Here is a 23,510-nt window from a genome sequence, read left to right as displayed (position 1 = left end):
ACACGAAACAAGTGGTTATTGTCAGAGAGACCGGTAATATCTTGCTTGAACATTTTCAAGCTGGCTCTAGGTCTGTATATGTAATGCCAGCAGTGATGGAGTAGGTACAATATTTCTATAGTAGCATAGTTCCCTGCAGACGTCAGTAGGTTTTATCAGGCTCAGAGGGAATGTCTGACTGTTTATTGCGCTGGTGAAGTTCTCCAGCTCTGAAGTGCTCAGACCAGATTAGGCTTTTCGAAAGTGCTGACACTTTGATTTTATATTTTAATACATTTCAGCTAGGAGTCGGTCTGAACTTTTTCGTGAATTTTGATCAGAAACAAACATGCAAAATGTTTCCCGGAGATCGCTCTACAGTCCATAATCTTGTATAATTTCAGGTCTGAAATGTGTAAACAGCATGATTAGGCACATGAAAATTACTATATAAGATAAAACTTCAAGAACTAAGTTTCTAAAATACGCAGCAGACTTTGGGACTGGGTGCTAATAATTAAACATATAAACTTCACCTCTCAGGATAAACAACAGAAATCCACTGAGGCTGGCTGCGTCAAGGTACTGGATGGATATTCAGAGATGTCTACTTTAAAATATTTGTTCATCGGTATGTGAAGCCAGCATTCTTGCATTAGCTTGAAACTCTCCCTCCAGCAAGGTTATAGAGCGGCATTATAATTTCATAATAAGATGTAGTGAGGCATAGGATGAGCACAGTCTTCTCAGTGATATGTATAAGACTATTCTGAACTGAAGGCACAAGGAGGTGCCTCACATTAAACGATGGGAAATTACACAGCCCAGTTAAAATATTGACTCAGAACTTTATGCAGCAAAGTGCTCCAGCTTAAGTTCATCCTTTTTCAGCAAAGCACTTATTTTTGTGGGTAGCGTTAAGCACCAGCATAAGTCAGTTGATTTTAATAGAGCTTTGCTGCATAGACGCAGCTTGTTGAAACTAAGACCAGAAAAACAGTTTAGCAAGGGCCATCCAGTTTTCCTGGCAGAGGGCAGGAAACATTAGCTCTTACATTAGCTCCCCTCTCTTGAGACCCTGCAGCAGAGACGAGATTTTGCTCCCTGCCAGCACAGCACCTTTGCCTTTCTCCAAGCCCTCAGCTCATTTGCTGGCCAAGGGACAGGTCTGTCACCGTGCCAGGTGGTGAGGAGATGCTTCTACCCGAGCAGCTTCACTCTGGTATGTGACTCAGGGCAATGGCATTCTGGCTATTCCCTTCCGTTTCCCGCTTGCATCTATCCCAGCATAACTCTTCTCATCGCTCCTCAGAGCACAGCAGAGACAGTAATCAGCTATCTGACTCCTTTCCTTCCAGGCACCTGTTTGCTTGAAAACTACCAAGCACTGCGATAGGATTAGAAGGATAACAAGCTAAAACCTTACCCTGCCAGATCTGCAAGGCTGCTGGTGAAAGAACTAGAGGGACTTAAAACTCCAAAAATTCTGTACCACACATGATCCAGGATTGCAGTAATCCTGTTGATGGCAATTTGCTTACACACACACAAAGATAAAAAATAAGAAGAAATTCCACATTCTTAAGTCTACTGTTACACAACTATGATTTACCATCTCAGTATTCATCACAGTGTTGAAGCCATAGCAAAGCACATAACCTCCATAGGATCCCTGGCTAAAACACTGGACTTTGCAGTGTCACGCGTCGTTGTTCGTGAGATGGGAAGAAGTATGGAGGAGCGGGTGTATGATCCCACGGTGAGGTTTGCCACCATGCCACTGCTCCTAACACGGGCCCTTCAGGAGCAAGCTGAAGCTGCTGAGATCTGATTTATAAGGCCCTTGTACAGCAGTTCAGCTTTTCCTATAATATAGTAATGATATTTCCCTAAAGAAGGGGGATTCACCCTTTCTAATTATAAGAAGCTGCTAGAAAAATATATTAAACCAATTAGTAATAAAAGACAGATCTCAAGAGCATTGAATCCAGATTGTCCATCTCAGATGTGAACTGGAGGCAGCTAATGGCAAAAGACTTCGGTCTCTAACTTCTCAGTTGAAATACTATGGCTGAGTTGGTGGCTGCATTATAACACTATTTACAGGCACTGTGTGAAATCACAGTCATAATAAATCCAGAGAAAGTGCTAGTGAAATTGAGAAGGAAATTCGCACTTCATTGAATTCAGTGTCAACTTCCATTAAATTCAAAGGGACATGAGAGTCTTCACGGGGTTACTGAGCATCTGTAAACATTTCCAAATATGCCCCAAGTTACAGGTTTATTTTTCAGTTCAAAGAAATTGGCCAGGCAAAGGTACGTTCATTTCTTACAGGCTGGAAAAAAAGAGAAAAAACATTTGCAAAATTGATCAATAGCTTATGACATTTGGGGTGCTACATGGTTTGGGAACCCCACTGGATATGGGAAACCTAATCTAATATGATTTATGGCTTTTTTTTTTTTTTTTTTACAGTACTTGGCAACACATATTCATTCTAGTGTGGCCTCAAAGGCACTCGCATCCTTAAATTTCAGGTCTGCTATGCTTCACGTTGAGGCACTGAACTAATGGACATATTTTACAAAATCACAGAATGCTTGAGGTTGGGAGGAACCTCTGGAGATCATCTGGTCCAACCCCCCTGCTCAAGAAGGGCCATCTAGAGCCAGTTGCCAAGGGCTGTGTCCAGAGCCTTTGGAGTATGTCCATGAATGGAGACTATACAACCTCCCCGGGCAACCACTTCTAGTGCTCAGTCACCCTCATAATAAAAAAAGTGTTTCCTTGTTTTCCTGTGTTTCAGTTTTTGGTCACTGCTTCTTGTCCTGTCACCAGGCACCGCTGGAAAGAGCCTGGCTTCATCCTCCTTGCACCCTCCCTTCAGGTATTTACATACATTAATAAGATCTCACTTCAGCCTTCTCTTCTCTAGGCTTAACAATCCCAGCTCTGTTTGGAGAATGCTTCCTCGTTAGCTGTCTTCATCAAAAGGCAGAATATCAGCTAATCTCAAGGAAGGGGCAGCAAGATCTCTGGATTTTATATTAATGAATAGGAAGGTTGAAATGAGAAAAAAAAAACAAACCACTGTGATGACGTTAAAGAGATGTTGTTCAAATGAAGCTTTTTGCCTAAAGAGAACAGAAAGAAAAGAAGAGAGGAAGGATATCTGAACAGTTCAGTGATAAACAATATTTAAAGTCTGCCTCTCCCAGCAGTAATAGGAGAAGCAACCCTGTGTGCTACAAAAGTGAAGTTGGCATCTCACTCTTTTCTAAATCTTCCTGTGGTGAAGTTTATAGTCAACAAAGCATTGCAAATCTTGGGCATGTGTGATGTGCTATTGCTCGTCCATTCATCTTAGATATAAATACATGCTTAATTGTTTTGGAGTTTGTGTGTGTGTGTGTCAAAGCATAACCTGGACATTGACTTCTGTTGAAAGAGTTATCGACTTCTGTTGAAAGACTGGGGACTGGCTCAGTTGCTAAATCAGGGTTCACTTTAAAGCCTACAAACTTCCACTGAAAGGCTTTCATTGACTTCAATCACCTTTAGATGAGGTTTCTAGTGCAGAATATTGACCCCATTTGTAGAAAAAAAACTCTTAGAGAATGAAATCAAAAGATGACTGAAAATAAAATCATAAAGATTTCTTGAAATGTTGGGTTTTAAGTGCTTCTCGGAGCTAGATGGGCAAACACAAGAGTTGTGTTAAGCTCTACTAACCTGAAGCTTTAATAGTAATAAACAACTTGGAGTACAAGGAAAGCAAAATGATATTTGTTAAGGAATGGACTGCAGCTGAACTCTGTGTACGGGAACACCATGGTTGGCAACCATTATGGAAAATCACATTGTCTTTTTATTTTTATGATAGAGTAAAACAATACAGAGGAATCCTGCAGATTTCTCAAGGTTCCACAACACTGAGTAACAGTTGAAGCAACACAGAGAGGAAAAGCAAGAAATAGGAAGGACAGCGGTAAAAACACATGAGTAACTGAAACTCCCTAATGCAATTTGCTAGAGGGATACAAAAGGAAAATAGAGATTACTTAGTTATTAGTGAGAGGTATTAATTTACGAGAAAGGAAAATTACTTTAGTGTTTTGGTTACGCGAATTTAGATTGAAACTGGAGGTTAAAAAGTGTCACAATCAGGTGAACTCTGGATTCTGCTGTAGAAGAAAATGTATGTTCACATTGTGTAGCTTTCTGGATTTTAATAATCTAAATATTGACTGGGATAGGTATTACACACACACAAAAAATGAGAGGCTATTTAACTAGAGGAAATGGTACTCCTCTTTGAAGATTTGCTTGACTAATGAGTTTCTTCTTTTACTGTTGTATATTTCAGGTTGGTCACAAATCCAGGTCTGAAGTTCAGTAGCTGTTTGATCTGGTTATTGGCGATGTTGCTTCTCTGTTTGGAATACTTGATGAGACAAAGTTCCACCAAAGGAAGCAGCAAAAAGTTTTCCTTCATTATGCAGCTGGTAGTGACGAAAAACTACACTGTCAGCAGTTCTGAGCACCTTTCTGGTTATGTTTGGCAATTCTGAGATCTACAATCAATCAATGAACTGAGCTTCTCCATATAGTATTGAATTATAGTGTGTCTCAGAAGCAGCTAAGATACCTGGCTAGGGGACTATAAAGTGAAGTCAAGCAGATAAGTCCTGATTCCCAAACAATGAATGAGAAGTTCCATAATTCAGACAGAAATACCCTTGGAGCAGTACACGTATTTATTGCAAACTACAATTCATTTCTTTACATTTTATTTTACAAATTCTCCATTACTTGCTTCAGTTACAGTGAAATGGCCTACTGTATTTCAAGATATTTCAAGCTGATCTTGTACTTCACTTTTCTATGTCAAGAAATATTCAGACAATTGAACAATCAGATTACTGAAAAGCTGTTAAGTGCTTTGCGATGCAAGGAAGTGTGAGCTATTTAAGAACTAATGTGAAAAATGGCAACTTACACACTCTCAGGTAGGTCTAAAAGAGAAAAAAGGAGGAATAAGTCAATACGATTAGACAGGACTGTATTCAATAAGCACACTTTTGTTTTGAAATCGTGAGAGAATAATGTTATTTCTCAGGATATTTTCTTTTGGATTGTAGAAGAAGATACTTCTACTTTGTAACATGTATTTTGCAACCTCCATAGTTTGTAAGACTAATCCGATTGAAAAGAATTGGATGCACAGAAATGAGAAATTTTTTTACACCGGAAAAGTTAAAACAAATCTTCTATATTAAAAAATGCAAATATTATTTATACAAGAGGTGTTCAATCAATAATTTTTAAAGCAGAAATGAGGTCAAAAAGGAAAATGTTGTATTAATGATAGCTATTTGGCAACTCTGCGGAGGTTTCTCTGGAATGAGAAGTTGTTGAGTTCATTTGAGTGGACACACCACAAAACCATTACTTCAAACAGCTGCTAACTTTGGCCAAAGGACTAAGTGAGCATTTGCCACTAAGTACCACATAAAAATGGAATAAAATTTAGAATCGTAGAGTCTGTGTTTTGCTGCGCTTTATCGATTGAGAATTCCCAAGCCCTCAGTACTGAACTAAATCTGCTCGATTGGAGGTTAAAAAGGTGAGTAAATATTAAAGGATTAACTCCCACAACACCAATAGGCAAACTGAGACACAGGAGATTTAAATGACCGGGTCCTTTTGCACAGACTTTGAAGAGACGCAGCTTGCACTTGGTTTCTTTCTTGTGTGACACACGCAGGAAAAGCCACTGCTGTGTGTTCTGAGCTTGTGTGCTTTTATCCGCAAAGTTTGCAAAATGAATAATTTAACTGGGGGGGAGGGAAAAAAAAACCCCTTCCCTGTAAAACCACAGCATTGCCCTGAACGAGGTGTGTGTGAGTGAGCAGCTGCTAAACAGACCCATGGCACGTCCCGGCGGGGATAGTGGGCCTGGGCCAGGCAGGAGGAGGAGGCAGGACTCTGACATAAACCCTCTCTTTGCTCCCAGACCCCAGGTCAGCCCAACTGCCTGACCTGCCCAGGGGGAAGCCAGCCACCACTGGTCCCCAAAGGGTGGCCAGCAGCACTGGTTTGTATCCTAAACTGATGCATGTTGTGTATAAACCCCTTTTTCATGCTGCCCCACTTTCCCTCACAGATACTGCAGTGCTGCCTGTAACAGATATAGAGCTGCCTTTAGTGCAGTGTCAGAGAATGCCTGGTAGAATAAGCAACAGTTTTTAATCCTTATAGGATATCCTGATCACAGTAAAAGAATGGAATCTGGCTTTCAAACACCAAAGCCGTATTCCAACTGCCAGCCTTTCACTTCCCTGTCTCAGAGATGGCCCTCTCCCATAGCACCGTCATTTCTGCAGTGTGCAAGTTAACAGCCTGAATTTATCTTCCTGAAATTCTACCATTCTAAACCATATTTAGGTTGCACTGAAAATCTACATCTGTCTTTGAAGGGACAAGGAAATTGGCGATGTAGAGAATTCAGTAATTCATGAGTCGTGTTCATAAATTGAGAAAATCCTTATATCAAAAAATACTTTTTTTTTATTAATATATGTCCAAAACATAGCACAAACTGTATTTTTAATAGTCTCCAGGATGGAAATACAATCAATGTCTATTAACATTTGAAAAAAATCTAAGTGCTTATGGTAATTGAAGATGGAGGGCCAAAGAATTTACCAGACATGAGTGCCCATTTTCATCAAAATTTAAGTAAATGACAAACTATTAAGTCATTATCATGAAGTCCAAAGGATTTCGAGAAAAGTGTAAAGATACATTTAATTATAACATTTTCTATCAATATTTACAGAAGTAGATATACCCTACAGAAAGATGGCAAGTATTTGTATGAAGAAAGGTGAAGAGGGTCAGAAAAAATGCACATTCTACAGAAAATAAGGGATATGGGCACTGTAATTAATGGATCAAATTGCCAAGGAATTGCAAAGAGGATCAGAGGGTAAAAAGATAATTAGCTGATCAAAGAGTAAGAAGCCAAGTGTTGAAATAAAGTGGTAGCAATACAGACAGCTAAAGAGGAATTATTGACCAATAATTGTATTGCTTTAGGCAATGTATGCTTCGCTAGAACCATTATTAACAAGGTTTTTAATGGACTAGTCTATTTTTATAAATGTGGAAATATGAACGTCAAATGCCATGAATTCATTGTAGAGCCAGAGTGCACTAACAGTAACCTAGTTTTTAGGAGTTTGTAACGGTAATACCAATGGGAAATAGAAGGAATTCAGGCTGCAGTGCTGGTTACATGGTCAAGGGTGCTTCCTTTGAATGCAGAAATAACATAGAGTGTGATTTTCAAGGATTTGGCATAGGGCTTGTTCATCATAGCAGCATAAATTTGTTCAACATAAGTTTATTCTGGAGTGGGCAACTGTCTGGGCTAAAGCTTCCATGAATCCTCTCCATTGCCCTGAGTTTTATTCCCTTTGTTATTCAAGAGGGTTCAAAAGTCTGCCAACAGAAGACCATCTGTTTTCATGCTACAGCACACCTGCCTCACCAGTAACGAGGCTCGATTGAGTGAGTGAAAAGCTAATGGGGATCCAGGGGTTTCCAATTGTCCCCTAAAGTCCTACCTCTGCCTAAGTCAGGATTTCAGTCCTGTTTTCTTCTGCCATTGAGTCCTGCTATGGATGACACCATGGGATGTGTTTAGCCAGAGGTTAAGTAGGTGGAAAGAGCAGCTAAGTATCCTGTTTGTACTTATATTTACTGACTTCAGCATGAAGCTTGTAAGAAGCCTCATACCGTTGTCGCCTTACCCCCGTTTGAGGTAACTAAAGTCATTATTCTGGTGGGTTTGTGCCCAGGGATAGGGAAAAAAAAAATAATTCAATGAGATTTTCTTTATTGCTTTGTTTGTTCTGAAGTGCTGTCAAGCTGCATTGCTCAGGCCCAACCCAGCTGTTTCTTTAAGTAAGAGTAGAGATCTGTAGGCTGGGTTTTGTCTAAGATCCTTGGACCCACAGGGGATAGTTACAGGCTTGGGAGCTCCTGTAGTGGTTGGTTGTCAATACTCCTCTCTAGAAAGGGGTTCTTGAATATACTGTTCTTAATATTTTTAATAATACATATGCTATCTGAGGCTGGATAAGGATGGGAACTACTACAGCAGATCAGATTTATGGTACTATTAAACTGATCTGTTGGGAACCTTGATCAGAAGTTCCTCAGGTGAGCTGAAGGTATTTTGCCAGGGATTGGCAAGGGATAATTTTGGTTTCTACTTCCATTTTTCTCAGTCACTAGCAAAAGAATAGAAACATGTAAAATCTAAAGTAAATGAATTGGTGGCATTTTTGGTTAGCATCTAATGGATTTTCCCCTGCAAAGAGGAGTACATAAATACAAATTGTTCATAGCTTTACTCTCCCATTTAGCTTGTCATTAAGAGAAATCTGTGAAAAAAGTATGTTCCAAGGTGTGGAATTTTTTTCTTAAATACTAAATACCTCCCAGATTACTAAGTGATAGAGAAGATTGAAAATGTCTGTCAAAGGAACTCTTGTGCTTCTGCTGAAGGCAATGACAAAACTTTAATTAACTGAAAGTCACCCAATGGTCTAAAACTGGTAGTGCTGAGGTCATTCCCAAAGATAAATGCAATATAAAAGTCTTATTGAATAGAGGCAACTGTGCGTACATAAATATATATTTGCAGTTTTGATTTTTAATAATAATTCCTGGACTCAAAATTACACCTGCAGTGAGAGCTAGAAGATCAAGCTCTTGTAGACTGCAGAGATGGGAAGAACGGTAACTATCCAAATCACTGTAGCACTGAAAACAAAACATAAAATGGGATGAACATCTAGATAAAAAAATATGCTGAAAGATAACAAAGCAATTTTTTTTATGCAATTCTAACTCCTTTTTTTTAAAAAAAAAAAAAAGTTAAATGTATTTGCTTTAAGTCAGGAAAAATGAGGCATGGTTAAAGTTATTTAATGACTGGTGTAACTTCTGCTAGCAGTGTCTATAAAATTTGTAGCTCTGTAATTAGTGAGTTAGAAAAGTTTAATATTTCAGAAGTATCACTTTGGATGTGTAATTCCAGCTGGTTCTCACAGTCCTAAATAAGGTTCATGTGAGTTACTTCCTAAACAATTCCTGATAAATGATCAGTCACATCTCTTGCTGCTTTTTCTGGGTTAACACCCTAATTGTCTCACACAGGAGATAATAAGATCAATCTAAAAACTTAGTTGAAATGTATCTATTTTGTGAGAGATGGTGCTGTAATAGGTGCCTGTAATAGGGGAAGGATGATGAGGTACCCTGAAGTGATTAGACATGCTGCAAGAGTGAATTTAATTTGGAAGATTGAGAGGTGTGGAGATAACCACTTTCTGCCTACACACTTTTACCACTGCTCAGTATAACTGAGGACTTATAAATACTTTATAAATTAAAGAAGTTAACCAGAGCACTCCCAAACTGCGAGAACCACCTACACCATTTGTACATTGTTCTATTAATAGTGGCTAAAACATTAGCTCCAGCAAACGTGGCATATATTAAAATGGAGCAGAATTGAGAAGATCAGAAGCTGGTGTTCTTTTCCAGGCAAATACATAGATTTTGAGCGACTAGATACATTTCAGTTTTAAAACAACAGTAATTTCCTGGCTATCTCCAGATCCCTGACTAGAATGACAGTGTTTTTAAAGAGATGTTGATGTATGTAACGACCAGATTCACTAAATCCCAACAGATAGACACACACACCCCCCTCCCCAGCCTCTGTACGTTTCCTCAAGCTGCTGTGATGCTCTCGGGAAGGAAACTTTTTCAGCATTCACATTTGTCTAACAGACCCTGTGCTAGAATTAAGCTTCCTTTTACCTCCTAATTCTCCCCAAACTAACTGAACTCATTATGTGATTAAATCCCCCCCTCTCACCCCCCAGCCCAGCACTTCTGCTTGCAATGTGCCTAGAAGCCTTACTTAATCTCACCTGCTATCCAATTAAAAGCCTCTCAAAAATTCACACCTGTGCTAATTGTAGATTCACATCACTGCTTTGTAGTCATTAAGTCTATGAGCTAAAGTTTTTATGAGTGCAACTTATCTAGTTTATCAACAAAATGCTGGAAGGTTTACGTGCTAAAACAAGATAATCAGTATTCATGCTTCAAGATTTCAGCAGGGGTCAGAAAGGAATTATCTTGTCTTATGAAGCATTTCAAAATGGCTAATTATGTTTGTTCATAAAATTTGGTCCTAGACCAATTGAAATCAGAGGAAAAGCTTTTGAACTTTTAACTGTGAACAACTAATTTGGCTGCGGTATTGATCGTTTTATTCTTCCGTAAAGACCAAAAAGATACACTTGGAAAACATACAAAACCTATAACATACAAGCTTCCATCTCCACGTTGCTTGCAAAGGTTGGAAACGTACCGTTGAGAGACAGTTGTTGATGAACCTATATTTCTATGTATGTTTGTGTGCACAGATGCATATTCCCTAAGAGACACATGATTTTAAAGCAGTGGTCCTCTCAGCTCACAGAACCAAGTCAATCTTGTTAAATATTATCTGTCTGCACACAGTTGCCAAACACATCTTGTAGATCCCAAATATACAGTATTCAAAGTCTAAAATATCCTGTTTTGCTAGATTATTTTTTTTTTTAATAAAAAGAAGTTTCTTCACTCTTATACAGCAGCAATCTCCTAGCAATAGAAAACCCATCTAGAACCTTAGACAGATGAGGACAAATGAAAACGGAGCAATGAGAGAGAAATACTTGTCATTCAGCCAGGAACCTTTTTTTTTTTTTTTTTTTTTTCCTAATGAATTCTTGCTCCCAATCCACCCAGAGTAAATCAACGGGCATACTACAGATGGATCAGCCGTGGTAAACATATACAGCTGCACATATCTGTTACACAGGTGCTTGGTTTTAGACTTGCTGGCTGGCCAAGAGCAGTCAGAGTTTTTGGCAAATGCCTGTAGTTCCATGGATTGGAAAAGAAAAGACAGTGAGAAAGTAGTCAGCTGGCACCAGCACTTTCCATAGCAGCCCCCAAGCCTGAGCCAAACCTGCTGGTCTCATTCCTCACCCCATATTCTGAATCGCTGTCAAATTCCTAAACTTATTTTGCAATTCAGTGGGAGGTTTTTTGGCTGGAGTTACTGGAACAGAGACACTGGGATACTTAGTACTTCTGTGTACAGTATTAAGCCCTTCAATTGTTGATCATTCTGGGGCAAAAGTGCTTGTGTGTGGGTTTTATGGCCTTTTTTTTATTGCTCCCCCCCTCCTTTGGTCCTTTGGTTTTGAGTGGGTTGTTTTCCACTCTTCCCCCCCCCACCCCCCTGCTTTTCTTTTTCCCCTCACTTCTTTTTTATTCTCCTCTTTTTGTTGTTGTTGTGTTTTGTGTTTGTTTGGTTTGGGTTTGGGGTTTTTTTTCCCAACTGGAGGGTAAGTAAGGGCAAGAACCCTCTGTGGGACAGCTTGGCATTGGGCAGTGGCAGCACAGGCTGCTCTTTACTAGTTGGACATGTTGCAGGCGTAACTGAAGTATGGTGACGTTCATGTCCCTCTAAATAGCTGCTGCTGATGTTGCAGATCTGGTGCTGAGCCAGTTGAAATGCATGAACCATAATCAAGACGGAGAAGACAACGTTATGATGATGACAGAGACAAATATATATCTCTGCACTGTTAACGTTACGTTCAGATTCATCTGTGTTATATCTGCCTGTGACAACGGGCCAAATCGCTTGCGGATGATCTGTTGTGATAGGAACATTAGAGAGGCCTACAGAGGTCATAATAAGCTTATACATCATGAAATAGATACACACTTTTCTGACATTTCCATCAGTTTTTCATAATCTAATTTTATTTCCAACGTTCTACTTAATAATTAAAAAAAGGACTTGTATTCCTCAAGTTGCAAAGATACCTTTCCAGCTATGAACTGATAGAGATTTGCCTCCACTTCTTGATATTAAGAGACATAAGAGTTGTCTACTCATGAAGATCTAAACTGGGCACGTATATCTATGTGTTTATAGAGCAATAATCTCTGCTCTATAAATAGCCTGAGCCTCTAGTGACCACAGAGGGCCAAAAAGCCAGGCTTCCCCTTAAGCAGAAATTTGGCTTTATCAGTATGATAAACCTAGAGTGATGGCCAGGGCTTAGGACAGCAAGTCCTGAGCACCCGTCCCAAAAATCCAAGCTATGAATGTAAAATCCGCAATTGGGAGGAAGCCTTGGGGGCATCTTATTTCTGCTAGAGACAACTTTTGGGGTCTGAGAGCTCCTGTTCAAAGCCAGAAAACTTCAACCTTAGTTGGTCCAGCTATGCAGACCAGGGTGCCCTAGACCAGGTACCCTGAACATCCCTACTCCTCCAGTTTTTGATACGCCAGCGAGAGCACAGATGGGATTTCATTCAAATAATGCTTAACTTTACTGAAAGCTTATCTAATCCAAATTCCTTCAGACAAAACATTTAAAATGCAAAACCTGGTAGTTTTAATTAAACAGAGTTTTGCTGGGAAATTTCTGACTTCAGTCCACTTATGAGCCTCTCTAAAATATGTGTGAAATGTCTGTAATTTAATCAGCATGCTGTTAGCTTATAAACCTAATGACAACTGGTTTAATGCCAACATTTTTGTTGGCACTTCAGTTCATTTTGTGATAATCTTTCAGCAACTCTGGGACTAAATTCAGAATTCTTGCTTTGGATATCAAGAATGGTAAGAAAGAATCAACACATTTTCTCTGGTTTCACAGAGAAACCTGGGTTTCTTGCCTCTTTTGAGCCAAAAGAAAACATTAATTAACAACATTACATCTTCAGGGAGGTCTGGGTGAGATAGCCCTCTAATGTGCAATCAGCATTTTAAGCAATGACACAGTATCCTCAAACAATTTCCAGCATAAGTTTGTTTGACCTTTAGTTCGAAACTACCCACAATGGGGACTGGTGTTTTTTCACTCTTCATTAACTTACCCATTTCCATCCAAGTACTCAAGGCTTTCCTATTTTTTTGCATAAGTGTGGGATATGATTATATGACTGCATGATATATTGATTTCATAGGAATGATAAATGAAGATATTATTTCCCAGCATATGAAAAAATACAAAGCTAGCAATTTATTCACACTGAGAACATCAGTAAAACCACACTTCAAAAAGTTGTTTAACCTTTATTTTAATCTGCTTTTCTGTCCTCTTCCCTCCACCCTCATTCCTTCTTAGGAAGATCACGGGCATGGTATGCATACAGTGGAAAGGATATTTGCCTTCAAATAGCCGTTATCCACCCTAGCTCACGGTACGTACAGACAAAGGACACCTTCCCAGCAAAATATTTTACAAACTGCTTTGCAATTCGCCCTTCCCAAAGGTTATTTCTGTATTTTAATTAGCTGAAGGTTTTTTCCTCCCATTGATTAGGCTGATTAGACAGTTAAAATATAGTTAAGAAGAGGATAGCAAAAGAGACAAATACTGCTTTTATCGTGCTTGGGTGTTGCTGATGCTGTCAAAGCTCACTGTGGTAGATCAGCACCCTGAGACACATCACATGAATAAAACGGGGAGGGCCAGAGTGGGCTCAGTGATGGACAGAAAGTTCATCCCTCTGTGTTTTTCTAGCAGCTCATAACTGGCATGAGGAATACCCGATAAATAACCAATACACTGTGGATTGACACAGCTCTCCATGCAAATATTAGTAGCAGTAACTACGCTAATGTATATAATGAACTAATTACCTGTGGTATAAACATGAAGTGCTGCATGAAGAGGGCTTTTTAATCCCAGATAACTTCAAGTTTTAATCAGCTTGCTCAAAAAAGAACCGGGTTTTTTGATTGCGCAGCTTTGATTGTGTTCTCTGGAAATACTGTGCTAAAAGGTGGCTTTCCATAATTTAGTCAGGAAATAATTGTATTCTCTTAGAAATAACCATCATCTCTTGCAGAACTTGGCCTTTCTGCAAAAATAAATCCTTGCAGTGTAGGTATCCTGTGTGGTCAAAATGATGGCCAGAAAGAGAAGAGTCTCTGTTCATTATCTATATCTCTTCAGTCTGCTCAATTCAAGAAGGAATTTTGCAAGAGCTCGCAATCACTACAACAGAAAATAGATGCACTGTAATGCTATTACTTTTACAGAAAGTTTCAGAATAATTTATTTATGAGATGGGTTGTTGCTTTTACATACTCCTTATGTTTATCAAATTTTTGGCATTTATTCTTCCCAGTTGGGCTAGTGAAAAGCAGCCAATTAAGGTGTTATTCAGGCATAAAACTTCCAAACCCATCCAGAAGCAGGGAAGTAGGAAGAAGAATTATCCAAGGGTTGTTCTTTTTTTTTTTTTTAGAAGCTTCTAATAGATTTGGCTCAAGTAGGTAGAAAGGGGTCCAGGAGATGCCTACTTGCATGGTAACTAGAGCTCACTTGACCATGTCAGAGAGCTGGTTCCTTCCCACCAAGGTCACAGTGTCCCTCTGCAGTGACATCCTTCCCCAAGAGGAGCAAGGGCTTTGCGGCCAGGTCCCACTCTCCTGCGGAGAGCTGGCTGGTTGAGCTGGGCTTTGACGGCTGAGTGCTGATGAACCTGCTGACATGCAGATCAATGATCTTCTGCAGATATAAAAATTGCCTGACATGTTTTCCAGTAAACATGGGGCTGTCCCTCAACTAGGTCACAACTCAGTGGACAAAACATACTATAATTGGAGCTTTTCTCCTTACCATTGGGCGCCTGAGCAGAGAAAGATGTGAGTTTGTGAATCTGTAGGTCTTTACTCCTTGAAAAATGAGGATAGCAGAAGCATAGGCACCAGTTTTTCTGGCTTGTTTCGCAGTTGTGCTTGCACACAGATTGACGATGATTTAGGCCTTCAATACATAGTTTGAATACCTTCCTACTATGGCTTTGTTCTACAGATTTGGCCATAAAGACGCAATGATTTGGGCTTTAATGGCAGTCTTAAAACTTTTGGGTCTAACAAGCAAATATCATTTGGTGTGTCCAGCAAAGTTATTATCTCTTTATGTTTATGTCAATTAAATTATGTCTGAAGCAAGGTTTAAGTGCGGTGGCATTGCAGTTAAACATCAGACCCGATTGTGTTTTGCATGGCAAGTGTAAAACGCTGCTATTTCTATTTAAAAAAAAAAAAATAATCCATTTTTCTATAACAGATTACATTGTTTCTTTGAAGTGTGAATTAAGCAGCTAGTGTTTATAATAATATGTACATCATTAATCTTCAGACTTTAATCTCTATAGTCCTATTTAACACAGTGAAGCTTCAAAGGGTACGGATGCCTTCTATTGTTTATTGAGATATGAGGTAAAATATAAATGAAAGATCTGGGGAATCAAAATTATATCCATAACATTTTTTGTAATCCGCATAATGTATTTAATGCTAGATGTGTCAGAAAGCTACCTGTGTATTTGCCTGATGAGCAGTAACACGGACATACTGGAAGGGGTAAACATATTAATTAGAGCCTGCACATCTCTCCTTCTTGCTAGTGTAATCATTAAATTGATTTTTCCAGTCTGACATGTAATTGTTCCAGCGATGGAATCCTGCTTTCCACTCTCGTTCTGCTTCATCAATATTTCCTGTAAAACATGAAATGGGTTACATTAATCTAAATTTGAATCTCTTTATATGCTAATTGAAAAATAATTTTGATTATCAATGTCATTTGCTCCATATACATTAGAGGATTGTCGTCTCTTTTCTTAAACCTGGAATGACTGAAAATTCAGTGATTAATACTTTATCTTTAAATCAGGAAGGAAGGATTGCAAAAATATTCTGGCACACTGCAGGCTAATAAATATACTTATATACTTATATAAATATACTTAGCTTGTTGCTTCTGTCCATCAAATTCATCATTTTAATGTCACCTTTTTATTTATTTTTTTTTTTAAATCCTCAAAATATTACTTTGGTTCAGTATACTCTACAGTGAAACCTACATATCCTAAAGACTATGCAAACTGAGACGGGTGCTTGCAAAGGTACAGTGAAATCATAGCTTTGTTCCAGGCCACAACGGTATGGCCATCAGTTTCAATGGATGGCCAGGATTTTCACCCTACTGTAGAATAAATCCACAAGTTTAATGTGTAAGGGGAACAAGTTTGGAGAGCGATACTGTAAAATGTGCACTATGTCAACATGAATCCATCTTCTCTTTTCTTTCTTATTCTAGCCTATAAAGCATTTGCCGACTAATCCTCTGTCCCAAGGCAATATTTACTGCCAAATTTGTTACAGACATCAGAGAAGAGGATGAGGATAAGAAGAGTAATAAAAATATATCACTTTACAAGGTTCCCGGAGTATTTTACGGACAGGGGTCACTTCCTTCATTCCCAAAAGGTAATTAATGCTAGGGAGAAATGCAGTGACCTTGCAGGAACAACCCATACAACAACTAAAGGAAAGATAACATATGTAGGCTCTATCACATGCTGTGGCTTATTATTTTGGATTAGTCGCAGTCTTGTTCTTAAAGTGTAGAAACCATTTATAATCTATGAATGCCTTTATACATTCTGGACCTAATTATCTCAGTGTCCCATACTGACATAGCTTGCTTCCAGAAAAATTTGGTAATCTTGTTTGTGAGATAACAGTTCCATGGTTTCTTTATGCTCTTTTGACTTTATGTTCTTCTGCTGCAGTAGACCATGGGCCCTTTCCCTCCATAAATACACCCTTTTCCCCTTCTTTATGATCTGCCAGCACTGCAAGTTTAACTGGTTATGTGAAAATGAAATACTTTTGTGTTTTACACATCAGTAGAGAAAATATTCTGGAAAGAGAGTTAACAGATTCAGAGATTTAGTTTGGAGAAGCATCCAGTAATTTGGTTGCTTATCTGCAGTTTAATTCAACATTTCCAAACCTGTTTGGTCTGGAAATCCAGATGGCAATTTAATGAGACTTTGAAATGAGATTTACATTACTTCTTGGTTTCAGTGAGACCAGAAATAAAACCAAGATACTTTTTCCTGGGGAGGGTCTGGACTTCTGTTTGTAGTGAAAAAGGAAGATGTGAAGAACAAACATAGAAAAAAAATATTAAAAATTAACCACACTCCTCTCGCCCAGTTCAAAGATGTAAATAAACTTGGTTATATCAGAGATCAAAGAAAAGTTCAGAACATTTTAAGATTTTTTTCTGCAGGCCACAATGGCAAATAACTCAGAGAGGATTTGTAAATGCTGGTAACAATAAAACCACGTTTTGATAACTAAGCTAGGCAGGTATGACTTTGAGAGCTATGGGGAGAAGACATGCACAGCATTTTACTTTCCTGACTCCAAGAACTCGCCTTTGTATGTTTCTTAATTTAAAGATATAGCCAAGGTCTTGGGTAAAGCCAAAGTTTCCACATATATCAAATGGATTGGTAATTTAGAGTATCAAGCAGTACTAGTTTTACTTGGAGAAAAATGCCTCAGCTGTGTTTCTTGTCTTATTCTTGATTATGGGTATCGGGTTTTATTTATCCAGACAATGCTTCCACTTATGAATTAAAAAAACCTCCTGTTCCTTCTTTAATTATTCAGGTTTAAATGTGTTTGAAGTCTGCCCAAATACTTTAGAAACAGGAATAGCTCTACCATACACACATCTTCAATTAAAAGTCACTGTTTTGGAGTATAAATTATGAGGCATTTCAGTGCTTCTTAAAGATTGTGGTGAAGGAGTGAGTCAGCTAGAGAAAGTAGACAACAAGGAATTCAGAGTATCCACCATTATGAATCTAAAAGACAAAAGGGGGGGAAGGAAAACACTGAAATAAGAACTTGGATTCCCATTTGTTTGCTTTTTTCAGTGATAAGATCCAAATTGAAGTCACAAGTCAATGCATCCCATTATCACCAACATCATCAATCTCTTTGAAGCAACCACCCATGACTTAGATGAGCCGACAGCTAGAAGGCAAAAAAAAAAAAAAAAAAAGATTAGAGATTTTAACTTGACCGATAATTACAGCTCAGAGCACGGGGTTACTACAATGCACTGCAATACTGTGGAAGTCAGCTAATGATACGGTGAGGTTGTTTTGCTATATGTAGTCATTTAGGCAATCCCAAACTTTATGGTAATCCCCATTAGCCTCATGCAAAGCCCAGTAAAATTTACAAGGGGAAAAGGGGATATATCGGTAGGCAATGAATCATACCTTAGTGCTCAGAAAGGTCCCGGTTTAACAGACCAAAAAAATGAAAGTGCTTTTTTTATTCTTCAGCAGTGTCAGTGCAGACAGCTGGCATTTCTTTTCTTTCCACACAGGCATACAGCCCTGCTGTAATGCCATTAAAGTAAAAGTTAAATTTATCTCCATACCATCACTTGCTGAACAGCTAGATGTGCCAATAAAGTGCTAATCTTAAATGTATTTTTGCGGTATTAACATTAAGATTGGGAAAAAGGCCATATAGCTGTTATGATATAGCTTAATTAATAAGGGCTGACAAGTTGGAATTAATTTTTCTGTCCTCAACAGCTCATAAATATGGGTACCTGCAAACTTCTTGATTCGTTAGTATGATAAATGCTATGAGTTTATCTGTGCTGTAGATTCTCACGGTGATAGTTTCTGCACAAATGTTCAGAAAGGAGAAAACAAATAGTGTGTATACTTCAGTACCTCAATTCAGTGTTCTTTAGTCACACACTCTGAATATCAATGCTTTTTTAACTACAACAATATATTTGTTTTCGTATGTATTTTTAAGGACTTCAGATTATTTTTTAATTTTTAAAATTTTCTTCTTTCAAAAGTCAATAGAGCTCTCTGGGAGATGAAACACTCTAAGGGCTGATATTTCTCCTATGACCTGGGATGCAAGCTACTGGAATTTGAACAAAATCAAATGAAAGTACATAGTTTATTGCCCATAGGTGGACTGACTACAGCCTAACTTTGTCAGTGTGTTAATTCTGACGAGTTCACTTTTCTGCATGCATAATGAGTGCACTATCTAGCTCTATGGAAATTGAAAACTAATTTTGATGTTGGATTTTCTAATTAGTCGCATTTTTAATATTCTTACTACCCCGAGTATTTAGCTCTATAGAATCCAGACCCTATTTGGAGGTTCATAGCAAATAAAATTCACTGATCAAGAGGTTGAACTTTTCTCTGTCTCCTCATTCAAAATCTTTTTAGGGTTGTTTTAAAGTGTAATATATTTACATTACCTGCTTCGATGTTTGGTCTCTCTATAGATGATATATAAGCAGTAATATAAAATAAAATAGAAAAATACCTATTGGGCACACTAAACCAGTAATGGAACACAAATGGAAAGCTTGGCTGCCTGTAGCTTTCCATAATCAAGAGGAAACGGGCACATATAAATAGTTAGGGCTCTAGATGCATTAAAGATTATGTTAAGGAGGTAGAGTCTAACATAGATGCTTTTATAATTATCATATGATTGCTCTAAAAGCTACTTAAGAGTCACTTACTGTTTACTGTCCCTCCGGTGTGTTTCTTTTAGAAACAGTCATCAGAAAAAGTTCCCAGTGCTCACTCCCTCAGATGAAATACTAAAAGCTGAATGCTCCCAGCTTGTCTTAGGGTGACTGGGAAGGGAGGGAGGGTATTCTCAGTGCTTTCACAAGTGGGTTGAAACCTGTGTAGAAGTTGTGTCTAGTTGGAATTGAGAGCCCACGTAAAGCACGTCTTGGTCCAGTTTACTGGCTAGAGATTATTATTAAGCTAGACACAAAGCTACAAGTTTTGGCTCGTGTCTTCAGTTATAGTTTTATATATTGAAATTGGAGGGGAAGACATTGAGAAATCTTCCAAAAATCATACAAAACACTTGAGATATTAAATCCAATATTTTTTATATGTCTATTACTGTTATGTTAGTGTGTGAGGCTTTATTTTTTTCTTATTAGTTTTTCTCAACCCATAACCATGGCTTTTTTTTTTTTTTTTTTTTTTGATATTACATCAGATTTGGTTGCTTGAAGAAAATGGAAAATACCTAACTCTAAACATGGCAGGGAATAATATTTTTCCTCTCTCATATATTTAATTGCCTCAAGGAACCTGTCTTACCCAGCCTGTCATGGAAAGAGGCTTGCTCAGATGCTGAACACCTTTGGAGCTGGCCATTACATGTCGAGAAGAGCTCAGCAGGGGTAGCAAGCCTTGTGCTAGGAGTGGAGCAGTAGCTAAACAACTGCTTTGTCACCAAGTGCATCCATGTCAAATTCCAACCACTTGGCACAACAAGAAATCCCCCTGCAATTTCTGAAAAATAAGTTGATTGGATTGTCTTCTTAAGGTTCTACCTAATTCCACTTTGTCTGTCTGAACCCTACTTGAACCATAACTTGCAATAACGATAACATATAAAAAATCCTTATTTCTTGTTCTCTGTCATCTTATATCATGTCAAAGCAATCTTTCAAATATTGAAATATTTCAATGGAAGAAATTATAGAAAAGATAGATGCTCAGAAAATGAGGAAATAAGTGTATTTATGTCATGCACTATCCTTTGGGCATAAGAGGTGATAGAAATGCAAAATAACATTTCAGTGAAGAAAATTATTACAATATAAAGTATTATTTCACGTTTGTAAGCAGAATCTTAAAGATATGTTTATCAGAACTGTATAAGATTGTATAGGGAAAATAAATATAATAACGTTGTATTTCTGTTGCAATATTTCAAGGACTGATATATGTAGGTACATGGCAAAACAGCACTACTTCCTGACAATATTCTTGTCTCATTTCTATATTAGAATCCAGGCATGATGATTCTTTCCTTTTTTGCTAAAGAATATGCTCAGGATTTTTAAAAATCAAATTACCTAAATTTATGCTGTAAATTACTGAATATGGCAAAGTGATGTATTTATGTCTCCTGGCAGATCCAGAGTGTTGCTTTGTCATTCTTCATACCACAGGACCAATGCAAAGCAACTCAGCTGCCCTGCCGTGATGTGCTGGGCTATGTCTGGTGATGTGCTCTCTTCTGCTCTGGCACAGAGCGTTTGGTTGTGCACACTCCATTTGTAAGACACACGCTACTCAATAGGGGTTCACAGACAGGTTAAAGAAATATGTAAAATAGTTCAGTTCCCCTGGCTCAGCATAAAGGGCTTGTCAGAATTTTTGAAACCTCCCTAAAACCCATCCATAATTTGGTATCCTGTGATTTTAAAATCGCAGCGCATGCTTTATAAATTATTCATTTACCTACTGATTTTGCTTCTCTTGATTTAATTGAAAAACATCTATTGAATTGAGAGGGCATAAAAGTAGAGCCATAATACAGTTATAGGCTCAAATGAGGAAGGAATAAATTATTTCAGAAAGAATCATCTGTGCACCATGAAAGTTTACAAATTTTTAAGACTAACATTCAAACTGAATTTTACAGAAAGCTTGTAAATTACTAATTAACATTTAAAAAGTGTGTCTTATTTTTGAAATGAGACTTTCCTCCCCACCCCAGACAAACTGCAGAATACCATTCCAGAGCTGCAAAATCACTTTATAAAACCAATTTCTTTCGAAGTCCTGAAGCACAGAGGCTTGGTGGGCTTTGCAAAAACAGTGACATAAAGCTTCTACAGAAAATTCAGGTCCTTTTTTGTTCAGCGTTTTTGTTTAAGTTTCAAATAGCCCGTTGTACTTTTCTAGGTAGTGAAATCTCATAAATTTATTGTATACACAGTCAGGCACAAATCGGTTCTATTTTGCATAGGCAAATCCTGGAGTCTTTGGGTTGTTGTCAATAGCTAACACTCTACAAAGAAAAAAACACAAGACGCTCTTATGTGAGATGTAGAACAGATGCTGCCCCACTTGGCAGCAGCAACACACTTAATATTCTCTCTGGACTACTTGAATGATCATATAATCCCGTAAATAATTGATAATATAATCCCAATATAACATCCCACAATGTACCTGTGATACAAAGTTTATATTGCACATCTAAAGCCTCCAGAGAACTCAGTGCAAGCTCCCCCCTTCAGCAACATCTCTCCTGCTCTCTCCAGCACCCCAGGATCCCAGAGCCAAGACCCTCGCAGGGGGGTAGTTCGACAACAGAAGTTTCCAGCACTCTAAAATGTCTCACATTGTGTCTGCATCTGCACTTTGGGGCCCGAGAAGCTCCACACCACGTAAATCCTGGGCCTTGGCCTGTCCCCAGGATTTTTCCTAGGATATAACAGGGTGCCACAGGGTGGTGAGCCCATGGCCAGAAGCACAGGGCACATGCCACACCCTCACCGCAGCATGGACACTTTTGCCCAATCTGAACGTCTCATGGAAATTCAGTTAAAAATTGGAATCTAAAGGTTTAAACTCAAGTATCATGTTAATATCAAGCGAATGATTCTTGTATGAGAGTTACAGAAAAGCATCTAAAAAATAATTTTTACCTGTCATTTCCAGGACTTTGGGAAAAAAAATATTCCAGAATCGACACTGCTGAGCACGCAACTTTGTCAGTATCTCTGAAGTGTCGGTATTTAATGTCAAATATTTTTGTTCAGTACTAGTGAAGACTGGCCATCTTGTTCCATTGATCAGGGTCCCGTTTGGAGTTCTAAATGAGAAAAGAAGCATTTCATCTGGTATGAGAAATTACCTCAGCACATCAATAAAACATTATTTGTTTTTTTATTTAACAGTTATTTCAGCTTAAGTATGGTTAGTTTGGAATTACTGAAATATACTTTGGTAAGTAACAGGATAAAAGGAAGGTAAATTTGATTTAACTTCATTTAAAGAAAAAAAAAGAAATTAATTTGTATTCCCCTTTTAGGGTGTTCTGGGTTCACTTAAGGGGAAAAAAAGTTAATAAACAGCCATACACAAACTACACTTGTTGAATTGAGATTCTCACAGAAGCTGTAATTTATTATGGATGACTTAAGAACAAACCAACCAATCAGTCTGGGAGGTTGAGTTGTTTATGTTTTTGTTTGAATGTTGCTCCAGATAGACAAATAGATTGGACTAAATAGCTCAGATAAAAATGCAGGTAAAGGTACAAATAATGTCTAAACTTTGGGTGAGAGCTGGATTGGGAGAGAAAAGGACAATATGTAGTATCTATATGACTAGAGGAAAAAAAAAATTGGTTTAAGTGAGTAGAAGAACAAGATGGGGAGCATTGCATTAGGGAACAAATGTGACAAATAAGATTTTCAGAAAAATAAGTACATTTATACTTTAAACAATCATAAATCACCATTATCTTAGAAGAGATTAAGAATACAAATTAAACATCTTATTGCATTGCAAGCAGAAGGACTCATTTTCCTTTCTGGAAGCTGATATCAGGGAATCTGGGGTTTAGGGCTGAACAACAGTATTTGATGATTCTTGGTGGGATAAATTAAGATCACTGTTAGTTACGTTAATTTGGTTATCTCTACTTTACTTTTCACCAGGACTCT

General features: G+C 38.1%; 1 protein-coding gene across 4 annotated transcripts in view; it reads right to left on the bottom strand.

The window, feature by feature from the left end:
- Positions 1-13,140: 13,140 nt before the first annotated feature.
- BCHE (butyrylcholinesterase) overlaps positions 13,141-23,510 on the bottom strand; it is a 53,784-nt gene continuing 43,414 nt past the window's right edge. For all 4 annotated transcript variants that reach the window (XM_074911712.1, XM_074911711.1, XM_074911710.1 and 1 more), the window contains exons 3-4: positions 22,488-22,654; positions 13,141-15,657 (exon numbers count right to left, since the gene is read on the bottom strand). In XM_074911712.1, coding sequence (XP_074767813.1) covers positions 15,530-15,657; positions 22,488-22,654 — 295 coding nt within the window. In that variant the 3' untranslated portion in view covers positions 13,141-15,529. The remainder of the gene's footprint in view (positions 15,658-22,487; positions 22,655-23,510) is intronic.

The sequence above is a fragment of the Athene noctua genome, chromosome 8, assembly GCF_965140245.1.
Source record: "Athene noctua chromosome 8, bAthNoc1.hap1.1, whole genome shotgun sequence".
NCBI lineage: Eukaryota > Metazoa > Chordata > Aves > Strigiformes > Strigidae > Athene > Athene noctua.
Note: the sequence above shows the minus strand (reverse complement) of the source record. Positions and strands in the feature narration are given on the sequence as shown.